Source organism: Pelmatolapia mariae, linkage group LG7 (assembly GCF_036321145.2).
Source record: "Pelmatolapia mariae isolate MD_Pm_ZW linkage group LG7, Pm_UMD_F_2, whole genome shotgun sequence".
Classification (NCBI taxonomy): domain Eukaryota; kingdom Metazoa; phylum Chordata; class Actinopteri; order Cichliformes; family Cichlidae; genus Pelmatolapia; species Pelmatolapia mariae.
The window spans coordinates 37,332,366-37,356,697 of record NC_086233.1 but is presented as its reverse complement, the minus strand read 5'-3'; the positions used below and the strand labels follow the sequence as shown (position 1 = coordinate 37,356,697).

Here is a 24,332-nt window from a genome sequence, read left to right as displayed (position 1 = left end):
AAACAAAAACTTAGAAAAAAAAAAAAAAAGGAGTTAGGTTTCACAGTCCGAGTCACAGGTCTTATCCAATCAGCAGCTTAGTGTCTATAATAAGCCCCGCCCTCTTAAAAAGGCTCAAAGGACGTTTTGTCATATTTTCTCAGGTGAGCCTATAGAGGGTATGGTCAGCAGCAGGGGCATGGCCTTACACACTATAAAAAGATCAAAGCAGGTTCATGTTTCACATCTTCATCGTAACCCAAAAAAAAAAAAAAAAAAATCCAAAGAAGCCCGCCCACCACATCACCTGATGGCGTTACTATGGTGACACTCAGTCAGTGGGCATAGTAGCAGCTCAGTTTTTTGGCCTTTTGTTAGCTGATAAGAAGTGATGTCAGAGCTCATACATCCAGACCCTGCCGAGTCAGGAAGTCTTCGAGCGCGCTCAGTCGCTCCACCAGCATCACGTCCAAGTCCGTGTCCTCGCCACCGTTGCTGTGGCAATGTCGCCGAGCAGCTGCTCTTTTCCTGGGTACCATAGCAGCAGGAAGTCCTGCCCCTAAACACAAAAATTTTTCTTCAATTTCACAGTTGATGACAAACAGCTAATCAATAATCAGTAACCACTCTCAGTGTGCCTAGGACAACCTCCCTAATGCAAACTACATTTCCCAGTGTACCTTGTGGTCTCTTCCTCTTTCTGGGCTGTGTGAAATCAGGAAAGAGGAGGAGCCTGCGCCTCTTCTGCTGGCCAATTAGGAGCAGTGCTCCATCCTTTTCCCGAGGCTCCTCAAAGATGGTTTCCAGACTTCTGCAGGAACAAGCAAACCATGCTGGGAGATGGAGTTTGGATATGGAAGCATATTAACATAAAGGGCATGTACAGTCTTTACAGAAAAAACCCTTCACCTGTCATTAGTAGGGATTTGTAGTCTTACCTGTTGTTAGCAGGGGATCTGTAGTTCTTGTTGGTGTAAATCTCCTCTAGACTGAACTCTTTCTTCTTTATTCTGAGAAAGCAAATGTAGGTCCACATTTGAAATAATGCTGGCACTTTTACTGTACATGTAAGTACATGTTTTAGTTTCCTTCCTGACCTTTTGACCTTTGGTAGTCCCATTGGTGTAAGCAGCATTTCGCGCGGTGGCGCACGCCGGATTCTGATCTGTGAGACCCGTTTACCATGCTGCTGTAAAAAAAAAAAAAAAAAATTACTGATAGAGTCCCTGTTATTTAATATTTAACCTGGAAGTGGTCTAGGTCACATTAAGGTTCAACATTATGGTGTGCATGGGGCTTCAAACACTTTGGATAGGATTCCAGGACTTCACTGTAGGAGGCTGACAGCTGGTGCCATGGGCCACCACCTCTGTTCAGTGATGGACGTTCATAGTGGACGTAGATGGCATCCTTTACCCCTCTCAAACTATGTGTGCTCTTAGTCCAAAATATTAAATTTAGCATCTTCAAAGAGTAACCTTTGACCTTTTGGTGTAGGTGTTCAGGTGGGTCCAATGACTGTAGAAAATGACACGACAGCACTTCCTCCCATTGTGCAAAAATGAAGCCAAAATATCCTGCTTCTGGAGGCTGCCATCTTGCATTTTTGGAGCCAGAGTCTGCAAACTAGTGACTTGAGGTGGAAGTGGAGCGACTGTGTCCCGCTCCCACCCACACACCCTCTGGATGTGACCGCAAACACGCCCCCCTACACTTTTTACGTAGCCCGGCTGCTCCAGTTCATTTGCTGATGGGTTTACCGCGACTGACTGTTCAATTAAGGTGAATACAACCACGTCACTGTTACAAAAAAGACACACAGCTTATCATCTTATAGTTCTACAGCATCTGCAATCACTCTGTTGTTAATTTGTTTGCTAGATTAGCCGCTAGCATACGCACTGTGTTGGAGGCTTGTTGCTAGCTAGTTAGTGATGCTACACACCTGTTACTCTAATAGTCTGTATTTTTGAATGATTAAGCACTTCTTAGTTTTTGTTGTCTGTTTTTAGACAGCGATGAGATCAGTTGCACACTCCACAGAGGCCCAGAGTTACTGTTAATATCAGAAATGTAATGCTGTTCTTTGAGATTTTAACATAAGACTGTGAGTTTAATGCATGTAAACCTGTTTAAATCTTCAGAGCACTATACAGCCTGGTAACATAAAAACTTTAGAAATAGCAGGTTTCAGTAGTGTAGTCTAATTTGTTATTTTCATTTAATAATAGAGTCCATATTATATCAACAGCTACATTCACCCTGGGGAGAAACTAGTGAGGGAGACCATCAGGACCAAGCTGGGTTTCCTGGGTCCAGAGGTTTGGAAAACATCTTCCTATTCTTTCATCACAGCTGTCCTGTGCCAGATGTTCTGTTGACCCACAGAGAGGCTTCATTTAAGAAAGACTAAAGCTCGTGGCAGGGATCAAGGAGGACCTCATGATCTTCACCAGCAGCTCCCTCACAGGGAAATCTTCAGAGCTTGGCTGAGATTTAAGTTATTAGATTAGATATAATAAAACTTTATTAATCCCCGGGTGGTTTTCACACAGCTGAATAAACGTCAAACAGAAAACTGATTAAACAAAAGTGTGAGATGGTCGAGAATTTACGCCAGTGTCCTGTTTTATTTTAGATAGCAAGGAGCAGACAGCTGAGTTTATTAAACTCCACCGAGACAGCGGTGACGCAAATCTGAAGGCTAGACTGTCCAGTTTCACAGCCGTTTACTTCCGGCCTACCCGACCTTCTGGGGACCCGGCCCACGTAGACCGCGAAGGCCGGATGCAGGATGCAGCCCATGAATTTGGACACGACTGTTGTTTGATTTATGCTATGTAGAGATCTGAGGACTCCTCCCTGTGACTTTAGTGTTTAGTTTGTTTTCGCAATTCTATAATTTAATAAAGGCCAATATAAGATAGAGAAACACCCTTTACTATTTGAAATATATTTTTTTAAATAATAAAAACTAGAAAACAACTTCACCTCTCCATTTGTGCTAAGAAACTCAGAGCTGACTGCTGATTGGTCTGCTGGGAGTGAAGCAGGCAATCCATTGGCTGAGCAGGCAGGCAGGGGCCGGGGTCGTCGCCGTGGTAGGTAGAGGCTCTGAGTGCTGTGATTGGACCGCTGCTTCTGCTGTCGCCAGGCAGAAAAGGCTGGACTGAAACGCACAAGAAGCACTTTATTTCTTAGATTTTTATCCAACTAAGAAACACAAGTTAAACTACTTATGATGTTAATAATGATGAGGACATTAAACATATTAATATATCACTGGTTAAACTAATTATATTAATATAGACTGTTTAGTTTCACTGAAGAAAAGATTTATTTGTATAAATGAAAAGTTAAGATTCATTACCTCAATATTAGCGTTTGAACATAACTGTGAAGATGAAACAGAAAGACGCCTGTTAAGTAAATTCTGTGATTTAAAGATTGTTAATTAGCCTTATTTAAAAACAAAGTTCGACCAACCAGTGGTCGCTGCTCAGGCTGGGTGGGGCTGTCCAGTCCTTCAGGGACCGCTGTGGACTACAACAAGCTCCACCCCTCACTGAATCCAACATCATTTCCATGGCAGCTGCTGGCAGGTGAAGCAGGGGGGCTGGACTAACAGAATAAGAGGCGGAGCAAACCCTCAGGTGGAAAGCAGTGCGATTGGAGGATGGGGCAAGCGGCTGTGTGAAGCCTGAAAAACGCCACTTGCCAGAAGGGACAATGAACAGTTCTGATTGGCTGCTGGTCAGACTCTCAGCTGACTGGAGGATATACAAGGCATTCTGGGAGGACAAGCTGCAAGTTCAAAAAAATTACAGTTAAATCACCTAAAATCGATTAGCAAGGCTAAAATCTGCTGTGATTGGCTGTTACATCATCAGCCATTGCCCCCTCACCTGTGTTGCAGCAGCGGCACTCTATAACCGTTCTTCCTCACAAACACATTGATGGCCCTCTCTGATTGGCTGGAGCCTTCGGTCTCTGGTCTTTTGTTCTTCCCTTGGCTTAAGTTACACAGCGTGAGCGGCTCCCCCTTTTCACCTCCTCCTCTAACGCATACAGCCATCTGCCCCACAAAGCGCCCCTCTGCCTCTCCCTCCACCTTCTCTTCTTTCTTTTCTGGACAAACACTGAACTCTCCTTGGTGGTTCTTCCTCCTCCTCTTCGTCCTGCTCACTGTCTCTTCTTCTCCTCTCCTCCTCCTCCTCTTTTGTGATTGGATGGAACTGGAAGAAAAAGGAGACGAGGACGACTCCTCACTGTCGGATGATGATGATACTGATGATGAAGAGGATATGGTTACAAGTGGCAGAGGCGGGGTACTACAGGAAAAAGAGGAAGTGGAGCTGGATGCAAAGACAGATGGCCCTGAAAGAAACAGGAAACAAGGATCACTTTTTGTAAGTAGATTATAACCCTTTAAAGACCTGCAGGAACCCTCAACAGGAACCCCCAGAAACTCTCTGACATCCGAACACTCAAAGACCTACATTACCTGTCAGAGACTGCCAGAATGTGCAGGAAACCTCAGAGACCTAAATTAACCTACAGGAACCCACAGGAACTGTGATAGACCTACAAGAAGGCTCAGAGACCTGCAGGAACCAACAAAGGGAACCCCTAGAGACCTGTAGAAACACCCCTCAGGAACCTCCAGAGACCTGCAGGAAACTTCAAAGAACTTGCAAGAACCCTCTGAGACTTGCAGGAAACCCCAGAGAGAACACCCAAAGACTTGCAGGAACCTCTTGAGACTTCCAGGAACCTGCAGGACTCCTCTGAGACCTGAATGAACATTCAGGAACCGACAGAAACAACCCCCACCCTCGAGACCTAGGAACCTGCAGGAAACCTCAAAGAATTTGCATGATCCACTAGATGCCTACCAGAACCGGCATGAAATCTCAGACCTAGATGAACTTACAGGTACCTGCAGGAGCCTTATTAGACCTCCACTAACCTTCCGAGACCTGCCAGAACCTGCAGGAAACCTCAAAGAACTTGCAGTAACCCTCAAAAATGACTCACCAGTCAAACATGATGCTCCTTCTTCTTTTTGTTTCTGGGTGTTCTTCTTCTTCCTCCTCGTCCTTCTGCTCCTCCTTTCCAGAGAATTCAGACGACGGCCAAGAGATGCTAGAGCTCCTCGCAGGAGGCGTCGTACCTCCATCCGGTGGCTTGAGAGGAGTCGAGGCAGGAGAGCGGCGCAGGGGCAACAGGGAGGAGGAGGAAGAGGAGCTAAAGGAGATAAAGAAGAAGCTGGAGGAGGAAGAGGAGTAGTTGAAGGAGGAAGGGGGCTAGCTAAATGTACAAAAGGAGGAGCTGAACAAGGAGGAGATGAAGAAGGAAGAGACGTGGTTGAAGGACGAAGAGGAGGATGAGTGGCTACTGGAACTGAAGGAGGAGTAGGAGCTGAGGGAGGAAGAGGAGAGGAAGGAGGAGAAGAAAAAGAATGTTGATGGGGAGGAGTAACAGAGGAGGAGAAACAGGCTGTTAGCCTTTGTAAATCATCAGGAAATAAAAACACAAAAACAAATGCACACCTGATTGTGTGTCCTCATCCTCATCAACCAATGGGAGAACATGGGGCGGAGACATCACCACTAGGTCTTGGCCCCTGCCGTCACTCTCGTTTAGTGTAAGCGGTCGAGAGAGCATGGTGAAAACTGCCAGAGAGAGACTAATGAATACAATCAGAAATTATGTTCCATGTGACACAGATCAAAACTTTGTAATGATGTCATTGTCCTGAAAAATGAAAATATAAAAGATAGACAACATGGCTGCACTTCCTCCCATTGTAGAAAAATGAAGCCAAAATTTCCCAGTTGTGGGAGCTGCCATGTTGCACTTTTGGAGCCAGAGGCTGTGTCTCAATTCAGGGGCTGCAACCTTTGAAGGCCACATTTGTAGGCCAATTACATCACAGCAACGCGACGAAGGCTGTCCCAATTCGAAGGCTGCTCCAAATGCAGCCGACAAATGCGTCCTTCATTTCCCCAAATTTTAAGGGTGGGTCGGGTGTATCCTTCGTGGCCCAACATATCCCAGTATTCATAACGCAGCCCAGCCAATTCCAGTTTCCAACAATGGCGGCAGCTACTTAGTTGTAATATTACTCTTATTACTCTTTTCAATACTTTATTAATGAAATTATTATTCATAATGTTTCCATGATAATATAAAAATACTTTCCAAACGCGGCAATGGCAGAGGAGCGCGGCTAAAGACTTTGAAACATTACTCTTTCTGGGTCAAAAAATAAACTTTTAACATATTTTCAGGTGAGAATGTAGCTGTGTAAACTTCAAATATCTGCTCGGTTTTGCAAATATGTGATGTCTTGATAACGTGCTCCGACGTTTTCAGAGACGTCTGTTACCCACCAGCTCGATAGCTCACCAGGTGGTCGAGGCTCACTAGAGCCAGCGAGAACACCGGATTCCCGGCACATCGCTTTCAGACCCCCACAGTCTTTCACTACTCAGGTTAAACATGATATATAAGTATCTTAGATAACTTAAAAATGTTATTGTTCGGCTTTTTTCAGTGTTTTATTTGTCCATGAGTAAATTGGTTTGGCTGAGATTCAAAGTTATAGTTTTCACACAGCTGAATAAACAGAAAACTGATTAAACAGAAGTGTGAGATGGTCGAGAATTTGCTCCAATGTCCTGTTATATTTTACATAGCAAGGAGCAGACGGCTGAGTTTATTAAACTCCACCAAGACAGCGGTGACGCAAATCTGAAGGCCAGACAGTCCCATTTCACAGCCTCGCGTTTCCGGCTTTCCCAGTCTTTAGAGGACCCGGCCTTCGTGGTCCTAAGGATGCAGCCCCTGAATTAAGACGCAGTCGGAGTCTGCGCAGTAGTGACTTGAGGTGGAGCATCTGTGTCACACTCCCGCCCACACACACCCCTACACTTTTTACGTAGACCGGCTGCTCCAGTTTATCTGCTGATGGGTTTACCACAACTGATGACTTTACCACAACTGATGACTTGTTAAATTAAGGTATATACAACCAGATCACTACTATGAAAAAGAAACAAAACTTATCTTATAGTTCTACAACACCTACAATCACTCTGTTGTTAATTTGTTTGCTAGCAGGAGAAAGTTTCATAGAAGTGTAATTTGTTATTTTCATTTAATAATTATCCATATTATTATCAACAACTACATCCACCCTGGGGAGAAACTAGTGAGGGAGACTATCAGGACCAAGCTGGATTTCTGGGGTCCAGAGGTTTGGAGAAACTTCTTCCCTTTCTTTCATCACAGCTGTGTCCTGTGCCAGATGTTCTGTTGACCCACTGAGAGAGGCTTCATTTAAGAAACACCAGGAAGACTAAAGCTTATCGCAGGGATCAAGGAGGACTCATGATTTTCACCAGCAGCTCCCTCACAGGGAAATCTTCAGAGCTCCACCATAGGCCTGCCCCAGAAGATGGATAAACCCAGCATTTCATGAACACTGTGATGGAGACTTGCTTTGTCTAATGTTAGAAGTACTCAGATAATCCTCAGAGGCTCTGGACTTTTACACAAAGATGTTATATTCAGTCCTGTAGAAAGTTATATATTTAAAAATAAATTATCCTCTCTGGTTAATCTTGTATGAATGACTCCGGATTACTTTATGATAAATAATACACCATTGGCAAACAAAACAGTGAAAGAATTCCAGATCACAAGTTTTTAGCTCAACATACAAGTGACGACCTTTGACCTTCATCAGGTTTTATTTAATTGTGTCAGAGAAAATCTCATGTGCTCTTCATGCAGCTGAGTACATCAAGTGTTTAAAACAGAAGCTGTGCAGGTCTGAGATCAGCAGCTTTGTGAAATGCCAAACTGAGGTCCTGTTATTGCTGATATATAGTGACACAGATACATGATTAGTGATTAATCCTTTTGATTTTTTGTCTTTAACTTTATCAATAAAACAGCTTCAGCTTTCACTGACAGCACATGTGGTTAACCTTTGTACTGTTTTCATCAGTTAATCTTGCAGTTAACATGTGAACATGTTGGATGATCTGTCTGCTTTCACTGGTTGGTGCTGAGGTCTGAATCTGAGGGCAGCTCCTGTAATCACAAAGAGAACAGAATCATCACAAACTGAAATATAAAGTTTATCTCTCAAATCTGAAATAAAGCTGATCCTTCTCTGCCCTCACACACTCAGGATCTGAAGTTCTTCTCTTACATTTCTTCAGTTCTAAAGTTCTGCTGACAGCTGAAATATGAGCTGTTTATTAAAAAAAATGACAAATCCTTATATACTAACACATTTTCCAATATAATGTTTACCTTTGAGTTGCTGGTGCTTTTTAAGTGGAGATTTGCTAAGATGAGATGATGGAGCAGGTTTCAGTCCTGGTTCAGTCTGCTGTTGCATCGTGGTCACCAACATACAGACGTGTTATCAGCAGTGATGGGAATAACGGCGTTACAAGTAACGGCGTTACTTTTTTCAGTAACGAGTAATCTAACTAATTACTATTCCTATCGTTACAACGCCGTTACAGTTACTAACAAGAAAATGCGGTCCGTTACTATTTTTCAACAAACAGACGGTTGAAGCTGTGTTCAGCTTACCGCATCTTATATCAGTTGCACGGAAGTAGCTGTAAGTAATCTGGACGCTACAGCTTTAAGCAGCTGCGCGCTCCCGCGGACGGTAATCACGATCACTGTCTAGCACAACACCTGGAGCTAAGGGGCAAAACAATCGCATGAGTGCTGCTGTTTGACTGAGGAAGAATAAAGTAGTCGTGGTAAGCCAATCACATGACCACTTAAAGACAAAACAACAAGGTGATATATACCGGTTTATAAATTGTGTTGATAGGCCACGTAAAACCAGAGTCATGATAAACAATATATACGCGGCATTTTTTCCTCAATAGTTTTGTCACGTTTACTGTCTAAGGACAGCGCTAGCAAGCACTCTCTGCTTATGACCAAAAAAAAAACTAAACAAAAAACAGGGGAAGTTTTAGGAGTGACGGCGAGAGAGAGAGAGAGAGACAGAGAGACAGACAGCAGAAAAAGAGAGAGAGCGAGTTTTGAGATGTGAGAGATATGTGACATTTAGCGTGTTTGGAGTGTGTAGTTAATGTGTTGTTTTGTGTAGTTAGTGTGTAGTGTTGTGGATAGTTTTGTGTTGTGTGTGTCAGAACAATGAGGCGACTGCTGTCTCCAGGTAGAAACAGGAGTGATACACCTGCTGCTGTCAGACCTGCAGGTATCAGGCTGTGATGTTCTCCTTTATAGTGGACAGAAATTATTTTTTTAGAGTGGCACAAATAATTTGTGTGGCATCTTATTGAATGCAGAACAGTTGATTGTTCTGTAAATAGTTTGAAATGGTTATTTAAAAAATCAAGGTAAAAGGTAAATGGATGCAAATAACTTTGTTTGCAAAACTTGTGCATAGGATTTTAAAATTGACAATTTATATTTGCATTTAAGGTTATGAAATATGATTCATTAAACATGTTTGTGGTTGTTACAGTAAAAAATATAACTTTTTCTACTCTGATTTTAAGTTTTTTGTCTGATTTTAGATCGTGTTAATACAGTATGTCAAAATGAAAACATAACTGTAAATTCAGACACGTGAGGTTGTGCTGAAAAGAATGATACCAAACAAGGCAAAGTAAATAGTTTTTAAAGGTAAAATGTGGAGGGAAAATCAAAAGTAGTTAAAAATGGACAATTATACCCTGGACCCCAGAGGGTTAAACGTTTTTTTAAAGTAACGCAATAGTTACTTTTCAAGTAATTAATTACTTTTAGAATATTGTAACTCAGTTACTTTTTTGAAGAAGTAACTAGTAACTATAATTAATTACTTTCTCAAAGTAACTTGCCCAACACTGGTTATCAGAAGTGTTTGAGCTGCTGCCTGAGTATTGGACAAATATTAATACGTTAAATTATTTCCCTCAAACGATGTAAGCTGTACGCAGTACTGCAGAAGTAACTTTGTGAAAAACATCTCATTTAAAATAATCCAGACTGTTATTTCAACCAGAACATTTGAAACAAACCTAGTAAAAAAAAAACCTTTAACTTAAGCTGCCAAACGGCCGTAGTTGGTTTCAGTACAGGGCTTTGCTATTTTCATCCATAGTTAATGATTAATGAAGGGTTACTGAAGTGCAAGCTTTTTTTTTTTTTTTTTAATTTGGGGTTACTGTCCTTACAGATGTAGCAAGAGACAGAAAACATGCTGCTGTTTGCACATATTTAATAATCGTAACAGTAACGGTAGTTGGTGACTGAGCGGCCTGGTGCTTTTATGATTTCTTTAGTCAGGGTAAATTCATTCACCTGCACGGATTAGCTAAACGAACTTTACAAAACAAGTTTCCCCGACAGCCGAGTGCTCATCTTAGCTAGCTAGGTCTCATGACCTAGCTAAGGACGGTAGTTACCGATTAGCTTAAAAACACGTTTAACTTACCGAAAAAGTGCGGCGGGGCCTCGGGTCCTTCTGTCGGGTAGTTCAGTTTACTGAAGAACACCTCAGGCTGTCAGTTTGAAACAGTTGGTGCGGTTTTGTAACGTAAACGCTGGACCTCCTCTCAGCTCTGTCTGCCTTTCCCGAAAGAGATACGCAAGTTTCTCCGTGACTGCAGCTGCCAGTCAAAGCTGTTATGATAAAGTTCCACCCCAATTTAACAGCATTATGGTAGAAATTAGAATCAAACTTATGAGTAAGAAGACCCCTAAAAACAAATCAGAGTCATGAGAACTACTGATAGTGGAAGAAAGCATATTTGGAAAAAGTTTATTTGAGGAGATTTTAAAAAAATTTTTAGTCTGACCCCAGTCCCATCCACTAACATGGAGGCAGGGGTTATGACCTATACTGCAGCCAGACACTAGGGGGCGATAGAAAGACGCTTCATTTTTGGGGAGCTATTAGGTCGCATCTTGACATATTAGGACAGATCTTGCAGCTGTGTCCATCCTCCATCCATCACAGCACATCTAGGAACAACAGCTATACTTAGAGCTGGACCAATCAGCTCTGAGTATATTAATGACAAGAAGCAATCATCAATGGAGCTCTGACACTGTGATTCACCACGGCAACAGGTAAACAGACGTCAGAGGCTCAGTTTAAATTCAGAGGACACGCATCAGTACTGACTGAAATCCACTGTTGTTATCATCCCAGACTGAATAAAGTTTGATATAAATCTGTCTGTGCTCATCGTTTAGAACAGATGAAACTAAATCATGGTTTGACCTTTGACCTTAAATGTAACGATTAGAGTCAGTTGATGTTGCAGTGATGCAGCAGACTCGAGATCAGTTCATGAACATTTCATTTCATCATTATTCACAAACACTGGCTGTTTTTCAATATTTGTACTTGTGTTCCTATGGACTTGTGAAACGCCATCAGTTGTATTCTTCCAATTCAAAGTACGCATCAAGTCAAGTACGCTAAAAATGCCTAAATGTGTTTTTTTGCTCCGCCCATTTTATCAAGCATTCTTAGTGATGACTTGTGTGGACTTGGTGCAACGAGTATCCCAGAATGCATTTCGTCTGAAACTTAAAAGCAGCAATGATGGTGGAAAGCGGCTAAATCTGTGAGGAAAGTTTAATATATTCAGGGGTGAACGTAAGTGGTCCGCAGGTGCGCATTCGCTGTCAAAATAAAAGACACGCACCAGATAAGAAGTTGCAACGCGCGTTTGCGTGCATAAGATTTTCTGGAGGAGGACAGACATTTGTTTAGAACTCTTAAAGATGTCGAAGAAGCTCCTTTAAGCAATTACTTTGGTGTTCCTCCACCTCCAAAGAAATGTCAGAAGGAGTCCGAACCCCAAAAGAAACGCGTATGCTCGGAAAAGTGGTTGCAGGAGGTGAGCTGGCTTCAAACAAATGATGAACGCACAGAGATGTGGTGCAGAATATGCCGTGAAAATCCCACTCTAGCGGACAAAAACAGTGCCTTTTATATGTACGCAAACGCGCGTTGCAACTTCTTATCTGGTGCGCGTCTTTTATTTTGACAGCGAATGCGCACCTGCGGACCACTTATGTGCACCCCTGAATATATGACTGGTGCTGTGACACGAAATAAACTTTTAAGATATTTTCATGTCAGAATGTAGACATGTAAGCTTCAAATATCTGCTCGATTTATCAAGACGTCACCTATGTGCAAAAGTGCTCTGATGTTTTCAGGCAATGTAGTCACCCCACCAGCTGTCAGCTGACTGGGAGGTTGAGAGTCACTAGAACCAGCAAGAACCCCTGACTCCTGGCACACTGTTTTCAATACTTTTCAGAATATTTTATAAATCCCTGAGGAAATTGTGTGGTTACAGTCGCTCCAAGATAATAACAGTAACAGACTGAACTAAATTAAATAATACCATATATTACAAAGTTACAAATATAAGAAATAGCTCTAATATATATACAAATAGCTCAATTATAAATATCCAGAATATTACCGAGATTAAATATATATGATTGATATTTTACTCTAAACTTTAAAACTTTGTCATTTTCACTGTAGAAGATGTGCAAAAGGGTGTAACTATTGCACTGTGTACTGTGACATGTTCCTATGACTGGCCAGCACATCATGGAGTGGGTAGGAGGTATTGTCCAGCATTGTCCTTATGTTGGACAACATCTGCCTCTCCGACACCACCTTAAAGGGAGTCCAGCTCCATCCCCACAGCATTACTGACCTTGTGGATCAGTTTGAGTCTGTTGGCATCTGCGACCCTCAACCTGCTGCCCCAGATCTGTCTGTACACAACTACGGTCTTGTGTACTTGAGTACTGTGAAATGGCCACTGAGAGTCCTGATGGGCTGGAAGAGGAGCTCATCATTTCTGAGATGACTGCACTGATGGTTAAAATCGCTTTATCGTAACCATCGAGTATAGGTTGCCATGGAAATATTAAGCTGTCTGCACGTAATTCAGATTTTTTTTCTTCCACATGCTGCAAATGCATCATTAATCCCCCTCCCAACTGGAAAATTTTCTACCCAGCACACTGTGTTGAGCATGTGTGTTTATATACTACCAGATAGGGAAAAATATGGCAACAGTGGGAATTTCACTTAAGTGAGAGAATGAGACTCGATGGTGTTTGGATTTTATGAGGATATCAAACAAAATGTGGTAATTTGCAAAACATGCCGTTAAACTATTGCCACATAAGATAGCAGTACCACTAATCTATTCCACCAGCTGGAAAGTCATCCACTGCAAAATTAAGAATGTTTTAAACTCTGCACGTGAACATCTCCCCACACACCGAAGAAAACTTTAGATAAGCCAGCTTTTATATGAGCTACATATCGGCAAGAGAAACAAAGAAAAACTGCACGGTAAGCCTGATTCCATGTTATTGTTTATCGAACGTGAAGTATATTTATGGTCTTCTTTTGCAGCTGGTTCAGTGAATTTTGGTCGGAGCGTGACAAAACCTGCAGTTTTGGAATCTGAGAGATCTCTGCTTTTAGACAATGTGCCATTTGCTTGGTTACATGAAGTCGAGTGAGTTCGTAGCTTCATTGTTTGTGGTTGGGCACATTTTGTGAAATTACATGAATGCTCTTTTAATTGTTTGTTATTTTCGCTGTGTTTGGTGGTTGTAGAAATGGTTTGTATGAACTTTTAGCTGAGATTCTGAGGTTTCTGTGGATACCACACATGCAGCTATTTACGTAAAAAAACTAAATTCATGGAGGCTTAAACTGCAGCTCACCCCCTTTGTCCCCGGTACCGAGGGCGCTGGGGCTCAAGACATATCGCAATACACATATATATATATATATATATATATATATATATATATATATATATATATATATATCATATTATATTTTCCTCATATTGCCCAGCCGTACCCTGAATGCATGGCTGACACTCCATCAGAGAGCACAGGTCACATGACCACAGCCCGCTTGAAACAACCTCCGACTGATCTGATTGACCTTCTTGGTTTCACTGATGATCTCCAATTGATCCATCTTCCCCTGATACATAAAGGCGGAGCTTTACCTGCCATTCTGCATACACTCCACAAATCACCTCACTGTACCTGTCAGTTGAATTACACTTTATTCATACAGCCAAACAGGAAGCTTGGGTAAATGTTACATCATCAGAGGGAACTCACCTGTGAGGTTACTGTGGGGACAAAGATGTCGCCTTCAGGATTAAATGACCTCACTTACACTTAGGTCTTAACTGTAAATGTAGTTCTATTTTGTGGTAGTCTGACGAGCAATCGGCAGGTGGAATACAAATAATGAGATGTCACAGCTTCACGTTTTCTCGCGAGACTTACAGAACACCCAGAAATATTCCTGTTACCCGTTTTCAGTCAACTGATTAACGGCTCACCTGACGTTTTTCTATTTCGTCACACCGGACCTCATGTGACGTAACATCAAGGGAAGTCACGAGGCGGGAACGGTAAGGGTCAAAGTGGGAAAAAACGGGATTTGGGAAAATTAGTAAAGTGTTTGAGCTAACAGCGGCTAGCTGCGTTAGCAGGCTTTACTGTGAGGGAGGGAGTCAGCCCGGGACAAACCGAGACATTTTTAACCGCTGTGTTTACCTGGCTTTAGCCCGGCGGATCCTTCAGGTTCCGTTAAGTCTTCACAGATCCCATTTTAGTCGGTTAAAGGGAAATGCGGAATCCGTCCGCCCTGTCCACTTTCGGAACCTCTGTTTGCACCACACAGGTCGACAGGAAGCTAGCAGCAGTTACACAGAGGAACCTCCGCCGGAAACTTCAAAATAAAAGCTCAGGAACAGGAAACGGCTGTGTGTGTGTGTGTGTGTGTGTGTGTGTGTGTGTGTGTGTGTGTGTGTGTGTGTGTGTGTACGGGTTCGTACTATCCTGGTGGGGACCAAAATCTGACTTTTACTATCCTGGTGGGGACTTTCTGCACCGTGGGGACCAAAATCCAGGTCCCCTCGGGGTTGAAAGCAATTTTCACACTCAAAATGCGGTTTTACTGTCACGGTTACAATTAGGTTATGGTTAGGTTTAGGGTAAGGGTTAGGGTTAGGCATTCATTTTTAATGGTTAGGGTTAGGGTAAGGGGCTAGGGAAAGCATTATGTCAATGGGATGTCCCCACGAAGATAGCAAACCAGACATGTGTGTGTGTGTGTGTGTGTGTGACGCCTGCAGTACGGCGCTTTGAGCTCTCGGATGTACTGTATTTACTTATCATCCATTTTAAAGCAGATCAGAAAAGGTGTTCATGAAAGCTGCAATGTTGAGTTTCTGCAGATCAGAGTGTGATTAAAGGAAGAGTGTGTTTCATGTACAGTCTAAGTCTTGATATTTAATATTCTCACAGACTGAGAGATGAATATGAAGCTGCTCAGGCTGTGGTTAAAGTTTTATTCTGTGATATGTGTTACTGTGTCATTTTACCTGAGCTGACTCTTAAAAACTGTGAGTGAGGTCCAGCAGGACAATGAAAAAACAGGTTTCTGTGTTTGCCTTGAAGCAGGCCAATCATGCTGTCCAATCAGAGCTCTCACCTTTATCTGACCTCTAAGCAGATTGGACTCTGGACATGCAGTTCCAGTCTGACTGGATTTGCTCACAAACTCAGGATCTTTTTGTTGTTTCACACATGATGCAGGTTTCCACGTCTCTTCCTCTTCTTCCCTTTGCCCTCGTGCTCCTTCATCCCGTCTCCCCAGTACATGGTGGCCATGTTCTGGCATTTCCGGGAGAGTTCAGCCATTGGTTGAACATGCGGACCATCATAGAGGAGCTGGTGAAGAGGAATCATTCTGTCACCATCTTAGTGCCCGATGCATCACCGTCTGTCAACTACAACAACAGCCGCGATGCCGCCAAGTTTAACTTCCTGGTCTTCAAGGTAACACTGGCGTTTATACAGAGTGCTTGTAGTCACCCAAAGAAGATCCCTGACAATCACTGTGAAGTAATGGTTCTGAGTAATTTTAATTTCCTGTCCTTCCCCCTGATTACCCGCAGACACCTCTCCGTGTTTGTCTCATTTCAGACCTGAAAATCAGAGGAAAGCATTTGTTTGTTTGTCTGTTTGTTTGGGCGTAGCTGATATAGAATCAGTGACCTGATCAGGTGTTTCCTCCTGCAGGTGTCGTACAGCAGGCAGGAGTATCTGGACCTCATACAGGAATTAATGCGTTTCTCCATGTATGAGGCGCACTTGTCTTCGCCACTGCAGAAGTTCCTAAAGACGGCTTCCTGGATACTGCACTTCCTGGACTTCGGGAGGCAGCAGTGTGACGGAATGCTGAGGAACAAGCAGCTGATGGCGACTCTGCGCCATGCCAGCTTTGACGTCGTCTTGCAGGACCCGATGGCAGTGTGTGGTGACCTGGTGGCAGACTTGCTCAGTGTGCCACTCATCATCTCAATGCGCTTCAGCTTCGGCAGTGTTTTTGAGCGACACTGTGGCCACGCCCCCGTACCGCCGTCCTACGTCCCGTTAGCTCCTCTCCCATTCAACGACCACATGACACTCGGTGAGAGGCTGATCAACATGGTGATATATGTGGGGTCGTCAGCAGTAAGCGAACTGACCTGGAAGCTGACGCTCGATCAATACTACAGGGAGATCAAAGGTCAGAGGTCAAGGGTTAGGTCTGCACCTCTGAGGGCATCACACAGGGTTTAAATAAACCATCATTATGTGACTGAAGGCAGACGTTCAGCTTTGATTCAGAGTTTAACTAAAATAACAGCTCACAGAAATTTCTGAATGCATGCTCAATATTCAGGTAGGAAAATCCCAAAACGTTGATTCTGTTCATCTGGACGTTTTCAGTGGGTGAAAGACGATTTCAGGTGACTTCTTCAGTCTTAGATGACTGCAGAAGTCCAACCTTATAAACAGTATATTTGCATAATAACTTAAACTAGCACTATTGACGAACAATGGGCTGTGAGGTCAGTTTCATAACTATTAATATACAACTCGTCATGACCATTGATCAACAACCACTGATCAAAGACCATTGATGATTCATGAGTGACCATTGATCATTGATCCATGAGTACCATTCAAAGAGAGTTAGGGAATGGCTGCAATCACAGCATTGTAAGATGGCAAAAGATGTATCCTTAGGCCCCCTCCTCGATTCAGAGATGGTCTTTCCCTTTTCACGTAAATGGCCTCTTTGACTCTGCGCTCAAACCAGCGTTCCTCCCTGTCCAGGATGTTTACATCCTCATCATTGAAAGAGTGTCCACTGGCCTGTAGGTGTGAATAGACTGTGGATCTGCATTTAATCAATGATCATGACAATGTCCATATTAATAATCAAGAAACTGACCTTACAGCCATTGTTCGTCAATGGTGCTAGTTTCAGTCATTGTGCAAATGTACTGTTTATAAGGTTGGGGAAGCCTGCAGTCAGCTGAGGCTGAAGAAGTCACCTAGATGATGATGATGTAACATTTCTCCTGTAACTGGAAAGGCTACGTCAAGATGAACAGAATCAACTTTTTGGGAGTTCACAGATATGTTTACACTCATGTCACAGGGTCAAAAGTCTTCAGACAGCTCACTGATGAACAGTGCAGTGGTGGCTTAATGTCTTTCTGATAACCATCTGAGCACATCCAAAATAATCAGAGGTCCACAGAGCAGAGATGTTACAGCAGTATTTATTTGAAGGAATAAACACCTACAGTTTCCATGATGTGAGCTGAAAATAAGGATTGCAAAGATTAAGATATGAGGATGTGATGTTAAAGACTGTCTTCCTTAGGGATGGGAATTGATAAGAATTTTGCAATTCCGATTCTGTTATTAATATCACTTATCCCATTGACTCCACTTTGAGAGTCACCACCATCTCTAAGCAGCATATCAAAGACATTACATTCATGCAAAATAATTACATGCTGTGGGTCACATGTTTGTGCATGTTGGAGGTATTTCCCCTCACAGATTACTTTTCCTAAAAGTAATGCAGTACCAATGTTCCCTCTAAGCTGCGCGCGTGCGCAATTGCGCACTGCTGGCACGGTCTCTGCGCACAGAAAATCTGCGTTGGGCACAAAAAAAAAAATCTAACCTGAATTGAAATTAAAATTAATACTTTAACAATTCTGTTTTGCAGTGTTAGTCAGTAAGTGACTGGCTGCTCCCGTATGGGATTAGAACGATGCCACCTTATCCCATAGTCCAGCCAATGATGCGATTCACATTCGTATATACGCAGCTAATCAACGTCGTTGACAGGCTATGACAGCGTCCTTATGTGCCGACACCGGTGTTTTAGCTAGCAAAGCGGCGTGGCTGATGTGGAGTGAAGCCACATTAATGACAACGTGTACAACCATTGGAGATGTGAGCAGGACAGATGGAACAATTGATGGGAAAAGTGTGGACTTTATACCAGTTTTTAAATTGTGTTGATAGGCCACGTAAAACCAGAGTTATGATAAAAATATATGCAATGTTTGGTTTTCTTCCTGAATACTATCGTTATTTATATTTACTGCGGGAAGAAACGGTAAAAACGGCGTTTTATAAGGAAAACGCTTGAAAGCACTCGCCGCCTGTGAGCAAAAACAAAACCAAAAAACCCCCACCCTTTCCTATTGGTGGAAAAATGTACCATGTCGACCAATCAAAAAATGATATGGCAACATGGCATTTAGTTGTTTAGGAAAGGGGGAAGTTTTAGGAGTGACGGCAGTGTTTTGAGATGTGAGAGATTTGCGACGTTTAGCGCTAATCTTGTGTAGTTAGTGTGTAGTGTAGTCAATAGTTTTGTTGTGTGTGTCAGAACAATGAGGCGACTACTGAATGTTACAGGTGTTACAGGAGTGATACATCTCCTGTTGTCAGGCCTGCAGGTATCAGGCTGTTGTTCTCCTTTATCTCACAGTGGACAGAAATTATTTTTTGGAGTGGCACAAATAATTTGTGTGGCATCAAATTTAATGCAGAACAGCTGATTGTTCTGTAAATAATTTGAAATGTTTATTTAAAAAAACACCTTGGCTGCATTTTTAGGTAAACAGCTGAAAAAAACTTTGTTGTTTGCATAACTCAGTTACTTTTTTGAAGAAGTAACTATATAATTAATTGCCCAACATTGGTCATTATATACTGTATTTTGCAGACAGAGAGTTACAGGACTCTCTCCCAGACCACAGACTCATACTCATAATACATATAAAGTCAGAGCTTTATAAAAAAAAAAAAAAAAAGAAAGAAAAAAGAAAGTTGTGTTTTCAAAATTGGAGTTCAAGTTATTTTTACTTCCAATAGTGTTAACATACTACACAGGTCATGAACAAGATTTTTTAAAATTTTCATTGTAAGTGGGCTAAAGCAGTTAATTAGTAGTCTAACATAAATGCTGTAATTTGATTATTTTAATAAACCATGTAACTTGGATGGATTCAATGGTGGCATGACCACAGTGCACACGTCAGCTGTTGCTCACAGTGGTCCAAGGGACTGCTCAGGGAGTTTGTGTGGTCGCTCAGACACACGAAAAATTAGAGGGAACATTGTGCAGTACGTTACTTAATTACACCCAGGAGAAAGACATTCTCATTATGTTACTTTCATGTTACTCTTTAAAATGATCTGAAACACACTGTCTCATAATCAGCATTTAACAATATAAACCTACAGGCTACAGCCCCACACACCAACACAAACCCCTATCCTAATGAGATCACACGTGATCTTTCTCTTAGTATTTAGGTATGAACACAAATCAAAGATGAAAACCAGCACAAAGACACTCTGCTCACATTCACATTGATGCTGTAGAACTGATCACACTGAGCTTCACAGAGCAGACAATGATGAGCCAAAGCAAACTGCAAAACAACCCAAGATACTCTTTAATGACTGAGTCAGTCAGCTGATCTCAGACCAGCAGAGCAACATTTCAGTATTCAAGTACAAAACTGAAGGCAGAGAGCAGAAACCAGCAGCAGCTGGAGGAAGAGACACAGCATTTGGTCTGTGGGTTCTTCATCAGTCAAAGGATTTTCATCAAGTAGTGAGAACTGTCCTTTTATGTAAAATTAAATTTGTTTGTAACGTTATTTTTAGATCCTCTGAGAATGAGGGACTGTGTAAAAAAAATGTCTGTAATTCATGAACTGTTAATGTTAGACTGAAGTTAAACCCTGAATTAAAGCTGAAAGACTGCACTTAGTCACATCTCGATGGTTTGATGTAAAGTCCGTTATATTGATGCACAGAGGCAGAATTACAGAAACCATCCTTGTCCAAATAACTATGGACCTGTACAAACCTTTATTTTGAAGTCATATCCCTTCTTTCCTGTATGGACAGGAACTCCCAGCAGTGTGTGTGAGACTATAGGGAAGGCCGACGTGTGGCTCATCAGGACCTTCTGGGACATCGAGACGCCACGGCCGACCCCACCAAACTTCAAATACGTGGGCGGTCTACACTGCAAACCGGTTAATCAGCTGCCAGAGGTGTGAGCTCTGATTGCACACACTTTTATTCTGAAATGGGACAGGTGAGTGTTGATGTAATGATGATGTCACATTTTCCAGGACCTGGAGGCATTTGTGCAGAGTTCAGGTGATGCCGGCATAATTGTGGCTTCCTTCGGCTCCATGGTAACCAACCTGACGATGCAGCACGCTAACATCATCGCCACCGCCTTCGGTCAGATCCCACAGAAGGTCAGAAGCTCCGCCCACTCACAGACAAACATTCAGGGACTGCGTTACCAGCAGATTACATCATTGATTACTTTCTGGAGTAAAAAATAAAAAAATACATGCAGGCAGAGGAAGCTTAGATGTTTTGTTTGTTTGTTTACCTGGATATTTGTTTCGTCTTTACCTGAGGAGTGTTTTCTTCCTTTCAGGTGATTTGGCGTTACCGTGGCAAGCCTCCAACTGCATTGGCGCCAAACACGAAGATTTCTGATTGGATCCCTCAGAACGACCTGCTGGGTATGACTCATTCATGATGTCATGGGATTTCAAAATAAAAGCTCAAAGAGGCCTCTTATTCACTTACTAAGTAGCAACGTACCAAGCCTCCTTCCAGGTCCAGACTCCTCCTGCGTTCATTAAAGCTGTTGTCTTTTTAATGTATTCTAATGCTCCTTATCTTTTTTTACTGAAGATAAACAAGCCCCCAAAAATAATTAGTGGTTATCGTCAGTCTATCTGGCTTTTTATTAGCACTGTTCATGTGCAGCTCATCTTTAAGCTCAGTTTTTAAAGCCTTACAATGTAACTACAGCTCATGGGCTCATGGTAGGCCAGACACCAACTATTTGAACGGTTCTACAAGAATTTTAAGATTTTAAGATTAGGCTTAAAACTTTCCTTTTTGCTAAAGCATATAGTCAGGGCTGGACCAGGTGACCCTGAATCCTCCCTTAGTTATGCTGCAATAGACGTAGGCTGCCGGGGGATTCCCACGATGCATTGAGTTTTTCCTTTCCAGTCACCTTTCTCACTCACTATGTGTTAATAGACCTCTCTGCATTGAATCATATCTGTTATTAATCTCTGTCTCTCTTCCACAGCATGTCTTTCATCCTGTCTTCCTTCTCTCACCCCAACCGGTCGCAGCAGATGGCCGCCCCTCCCTGAGCCTGGTTCTGCCGGAGGTTTCTTCCTGTTAAAAGGGAGTTATTCCTTCCCACTGTCGCCAAAGTGCTTGCTCATAGGGGGGTCATATGATTGTTGGGTCTTTCTCTGTATCTATTATTGTACGATCTACTGTACAATATAAAGCGCCTTGAGGCGACTGCTGTTGTGATTTGGCGCTATATAAATAAAATTGAACTCAATTGAATTGAATTGAATGACTGTGAGGCTAACTAAGATATCAATGAAACTAAGGCTCAGGAATTTTTCATAGCGACTAATCTAAACCTGCAGCAGATTAAAGACTGACCTCGTATTGTGGATGGATTATCATTTATGTCCGAAGTGATAACAGTATATTTTATGTTTTTGGTGAGGGGGGGGGGGGGTTTAGAAATCTCTCAGTCAGTGCATGGTGTATCTTTACATAGAAGCTAACTAGCTGACTTCCCGTTAACTTTAAACTCTGTTAAACTTTATAAATCATATGTTTCTTGGATGCCTGTATGTTAAACTTTATTTAAACAGGTTTGAGAGAAGCCAAACGGATCATTTCATTAAGGATGAAAGAATTTGGGCTGTTTTTAACTCTCAGTGATGCCCAAGTGTTTATTTGAGTGTGGGAATCTTTGGGAAGTTTTGACCCAGAAATGGTGACTAACGTAAGATTGAGGAAGCAGATTTTCAATAGTTGCAAAAAGATGTTCTTTCACAATAAAAGCTCTGCATTTGTTTGTTCTCAGGTCACCCAAAGACAAAGGCATTCGTGACACACGGCGGCACTAACGGTCTGTATGAAGCCGTGTTTCACGGTGTGCCTCTGGTGGGCGTGCCACTGTTTGGCGATCAGCCTGACAATCTCGCCCGTATGAGCCGCCTCGGCACCGCCATCGTCCTGGACTTCAACCATCTGACAGCTGAGGAGCTGGCAGAGGCGCTGCACGTCGTCATAAACCAGCCAAGGTAAAGGTGATTTTAGTGTGGAATTGTGTTTGTATATTTCCTGTTAATAGTTTAGTCTTTGTACATTTGGACCTGTTTAATAACATTTTATTTCCTGTCTTTGACCCCATTCCTTCACAATAAAAGTGCACTACTGTTTAACAGTGAAACTGTCATATGACTTCCTGTTTGTTTACCATGCACAGCTACAGGACCAACATGCAGCGTCTGTCAGCGGTGCACCGCGACCAGCCAGTAACGCCACTGAGTACCGCCGTCTTCTGGGTGGAGTTTGTGATGCGACATGGTGGAGCTAGGCATCTGCGGTTGGCATCATACGACCTGAACTGGTTCCAGTACCACAGCTTGGACACCGGTGCTGCCCTGCTGGTCGCTTTGATGACCGTCGCTGCTTTGTGGTGGGTGGGGATACGCTGCATCCTGCGGCAGTGCAGACGGCAAGCAGGAAGAGAGAAGAAGGACTGAAGAGAGATTTCCTGTTTGCACCGTCCTGTTGGTATTTACAGAGGAGAGTCTAGTAACAAGACTATGTATGAAAGATGGGAAACTTTATCAACTGACCCTGTTCAAGGCACAAAACATAGGGAGGAGAATATTTAAATTAACCAATGACCTGATTTACAGACCTTTGCAAGACACTATTTACTGCTGATTGCAACAATATTTAACACATAAAAACAAACATGTTTTTTTGTGCCTGATATTGAAATGAACTGACTACGCCAGTGTTTAGTCTGTGTTTAACAGGTTAAACACAGATTAACTGGTTTCATCTTCATTAAGATTTAATATCGAAACTTTTCAGAATCCCTTTCCATCACTAATGGTGTTCCACAGGGATCCATCCCTGGACAGATTTAATGACTCCTTGGATACTAGATAGAATTTTATCACAATGCTGAGCACATATCAATATAAGTTTTATGCAGAAACAGTCTATGTTGAAGCTTCAGTGTTTTTGTTTTTTTTATTACAAGTGATTCTTTCCCTGCTCACCTTTGTATGTAAAAATCGGGATGGTCTGCCCTCACAAGCTGAAGAGAGCAGCATTGTGCAGTCTTTATGAGTTTACTGCACTGATTAACCAATCACATCCACGTACAGTCAAACACAGTGCTCACATAAAGCTCTCCTTTTCCACTGGAACATTTTCAAAGATTATATTTATGTATCAGAGGTCACACCTGCACCAGCATTTCTTAATCGCTGTATCTGTGTATTCTGGCTATGCATGTTGATTGTGCAGAAGTCTCCTTGGACAGAAAGCTCCTGATCACAGTGAGAAACCTGTAAAACTAAAGGATGTGGAAATAAACTGCTGTACTGGAGTTTTTCCTGGGTGCTGTGTGGTTCACTACTCTAAATGTAAATGTTACTTAGAGTCAGTCACACTGCAGAGGGTTTCCAGCAAACACAGTTACCGTGAGTGGCTTTATTTATATTTTCACAGACTAAGTCTGATAATGAAAAAATTGGCAGTTCTGAACCTGCGGTTAAAGTCACCTGCTGTGAAAAATGTTATCTGAACTGAGCACTGACTCTGATGAACCTCTAAGAAATGAGAAAACTTGAGAAACTGTGAGTGAGGTCCAGCAGGACAATGAATAAACAGGTTTCTGTGTTTGCCTTGAAGCAGATCAGAGTTTGCACAGCTCAGCCTCAGGCTTTGTGTTGTCGTCCAATCAGAGCACAGCTCTCACCTGTAGCTGACCTCTGAGCAGATTGGACTCTGGACATGCA

The 24,332-nt window shown here is 42.4% G+C and overlaps 2 protein-coding genes across 7 annotated transcripts; one reads left to right on the top strand and one right to left on the bottom strand.

Moving 5' to 3' along the window:
* Window positions 1-231: 231 nt before the first annotated feature.
* Window positions 232-14,750, bottom strand: wu:fi75a02 (uncharacterized). 4 transcript variants are annotated; one of them, XM_063478980.1, is made up of 11 exons: window positions 14,614-14,750; window positions 5,532-5,668; window positions 5,017-5,400; window positions 3,885-4,356; window positions 3,466-3,783; window positions 3,350-3,373; window positions 2,971-3,148; window positions 1,077-1,168; window positions 918-989; window positions 660-790; window positions 232-538 (listed from the first exon to the last, which is right to left on the bottom strand). In XM_063478980.1, the coding sequence occupies exons 2-11, from the start codon at window positions 5,644-5,646 to the stop codon at window positions 381-383; spliced, it is 1,944 nt and encodes a 647-aa protein (XP_063335050.1). In that variant the 5' UTR covers window positions 5,647-5,668; window positions 14,614-14,750; the 3' UTR covers window positions 232-380. The 4 variants fall into 4 exon arrangements, with proteins under 4 accessions (XP_063335050.1, XP_063335049.1, XP_063335051.1 ...); XM_063478979.1 differs by having other exon boundaries at window positions 5,532-5,654; XM_063478981.1 differs by having other exon boundaries at window positions 1,077-1,165; window positions 5,532-5,654.
* LOC134631052 (UDP-glucuronosyltransferase 2A2-like) lies at window positions 13,903-23,914 on the top strand. 3 transcript variants are annotated; one of them, XM_063478984.1, is made up of 8 exons: window positions 13,905-14,468; window positions 15,658-15,900; window positions 16,144-16,534; window positions 20,344-20,492; window positions 20,574-20,705; window positions 20,894-20,981; window positions 22,373-22,592; window positions 22,778-23,914. In XM_063478984.1, exons 2-8 carry the CDS (start codon window positions 15,772-15,774, stop codon window positions 23,055-23,057), a joined length of 1,389 nt encoding a protein of 462 aa, XP_063335054.1. In that variant the 5' UTR covers window positions 13,905-14,468; window positions 15,658-15,771; the 3' UTR covers window positions 23,058-23,914. The 3 variants fall into 3 exon arrangements, with proteins under 3 accessions (XP_063335056.1, XP_063335054.1, XP_063335053.1); XM_063478983.1 differs by having other exon boundaries at window positions 13,906-14,468; window positions 16,144-16,633; XM_063478986.1 differs by lacking the exons at window positions 22,373-22,592; window positions 22,778-23,914 and adding an exon at window positions 21,566-22,019 and having other exon boundaries at window positions 13,903-14,468; window positions 16,144-16,633.
* The last annotated feature ends 418 nt before the right edge of the window (window positions 23,915-24,332 follow it).